At 55.5% G+C, this 2,088-nt stretch overlaps 1 protein-coding gene across 1 annotated transcript in view; it reads right to left on the bottom strand.

The window, feature by feature from the left end:
- Positions 1 to 2,088, bottom strand: part of SUPT6H (suppressor of Ty 6 homolog (S. cerevisiae)) — a 21,365-nt gene that overhangs the window by 424 nt on the left and 18,853 nt on the right. Inside the window, 5 exon segments of the mRNA XM_009877896.1 lie at positions 1 to 3; positions 5 to 123; positions 1,335 to 1,501; positions 1,590 to 1,667; positions 2,061 to 2,088. The exon segment at positions 1 to 3 is cut by the window's left edge and continues 54 nt beyond it. Of these exon segments, the coding sequence (XP_009876198.1) occupies positions 1 to 3; positions 5 to 123; positions 1,335 to 1,501; positions 1,590 to 1,667; positions 2,061 to 2,088 (395 nt within the window).

The raw sequence follows: 2,088 nt of genomic DNA, 5'->3' as shown, positions 1-2,088 counted from the left end.
GGCCGTGGTGTTGGCCTGCAGCTGGTACTGGGGCGTTGTAATGGGCTGGCTGGGAGTAGTGTAGGAGTAACTGGGGGTCATCAGAGGGGTGGCCACAGGTTGCTGCGCTGGAGTCGTGAACACCTGCAGAAAGCAGACACTGTGAGGGGACAGAGGTCCGGCAAGCTCTGCGTCGCCCTGCTCGCCCAGGAGGCTGGTGCACGCCCTTGGTGCACGCTCGCAGCCACACTGGAGCCCCTCCTCTGGGCAAGGAGAGGTTTGCAGTGACCAAGAACAGCAGGGCCACCCCAGCCTGCCTCCCCTGTTCACCCCACACGGGGTATGAGGGTTAATGCTGAAGCCAGGCAAAGGGAAAGGCCACACTAGACGGGCACAAGAGACACTTCAGGGAAGCTTGCAGAAATGGTGTCCTGCAGTGGGCGGGAAGAACAGATGAATTCTTGCCCTGTGGGCCAGAGGGAAGGTGCAGCAGTTCCCAAGATGGCTCCCTCCCACATCCCAAGACGGCTGGCTCGGTGTCAAACAGAGCGCTTGGTCTATTTGCCTCCCGGTGCTCACCTCCATTCTGCCCCAGGCTGCCTTGATGACTAATACGTTGGCTTATCCACAGTCCCTGGCTAGTCCCAGCTCAGCATTTACTGTGCCAAACTCCCCGAAAGCCTCCCAAGGTGGTCTAAAAGAGGATCACTCCTCCGTGCAAGCCTTGTCTTGCAACACCTCTTCATTAGGTCTGTCTAACAGCCGGGTGCGTTTTTTGCACCCAGACACCTCAGACCTTCTGCAGCTGGATTTAGCCTTGGTGCCAGCTGGTGGCATGGACTGGGAGGAGGCAGGCACCGGCACACGTGAGGAAAAGCTTCGGCATGAGCTGAAACTGTCCAATTCCATCTTATTTCCTGCAAAGCCTCTGGTGTTTGGTGCAGCTCGGAGATTAGCACGCTGAGCCGAAAAGCCCTGCAAACTCAGCGCATAGTTTCCCAGCTAATCTCTTCCACTGGCAGCTCACGTTGCCAACTCAGGGGCACAATCGGAAGGTTGTGCACCCTCACCGCTGGATCCCACCTCTCCACCCTACCGCACTCCTTGGGGGCCAGACCAGTCTGCTGCTGGCTTCACGTCTCCCCAGAGCTTGAGTGAGCAGTATTACGCACCTCACCTCCTCAGCCACAGGAGGCAAGAAGAAAAACATTCCAAGAATCCAGCCGGGCTCCCCTGTGCAGCACCACAGCTGGGACTGAATGATCCCAAGCAAGGAGTAACCAGGCTCCCAGCAGAGCCCCTGTGGGATGGTCTTTAGCAGCACCTCCTCTCAGAAAAACGTAAGTGACACCTACGTGGTACGCGCTGCTGCCGCCTCCGCTGCCTCCATAGCCGTACTGGCTGGATGCCCACTGCGCAGGGGTGGCATTCGGGTTCTGTCCCTGCCCTGTCACGGCAGCGATAGCACTGAACATCTGGGAGGTCATGTTCTGCGGCAGAGCGTTCACTGCACGGGTCAGGTCTGCAAGAAAGACCCATCAGGTTAAACAAAGCGGAGCCTGGAGAGGGAGCTCGCGTTTTGGTTCTGATCAGGTAAGGCCTACACTGACCTGCCAGGTTAATGTTAGCTGGAGTAGCATTAATGGAGGCTGGAGTCCTGGTCCGACTGCTGCTGCTGGGGGTAATACCTGTGTGAAACACAAACCAAGAGAGAGAGATTAGTTCTCCTAGAAGGGCAGCTGTTGGCCTGAAACATGGGATTCAAAAAAATGCAATGCAGGCAACACTTAGACCAGCGGGACGCTCTGCTACCAGGGAATGGTGTGTGCAGGACTGTATGATGGGGAGGATAAGGTAGAGGAAAGGGGCCTTTGCAGCAAGGGGCACTTGTCTGAAAGCTGAACTCTCAGTGGATCTATGGAAGCCAAGCACTTGAGTGTTATTTTGAAATTTCCCACATACAGGAAATTCTAGGACATATTTCAGGGACAAAGATCACAAAATTGTCCTTAAATAACTGTCCCGATTGTGTGACACTCAGGAAATAAACAGCTGAGGTGCTTAAGTTTTCGGGTGCTCACCTGGAACAGGGTCCTGATAATGATCCTT

Source organism: Apaloderma vittatum, unplaced genomic scaffold (genome assembly GCF_000703405.1).
Source record: "Apaloderma vittatum isolate BGI_N311 unplaced genomic scaffold, ASM70340v1 scaffold39161, whole genome shotgun sequence".
Taxonomy (NCBI): Eukaryota; Metazoa; Chordata; class Aves; order Trogoniformes; family Trogonidae; genus Apaloderma; species Apaloderma vittatum.
Note: the sequence above shows the minus strand (reverse complement) of the source record. Positions and strands in the feature narration are given on the sequence as shown.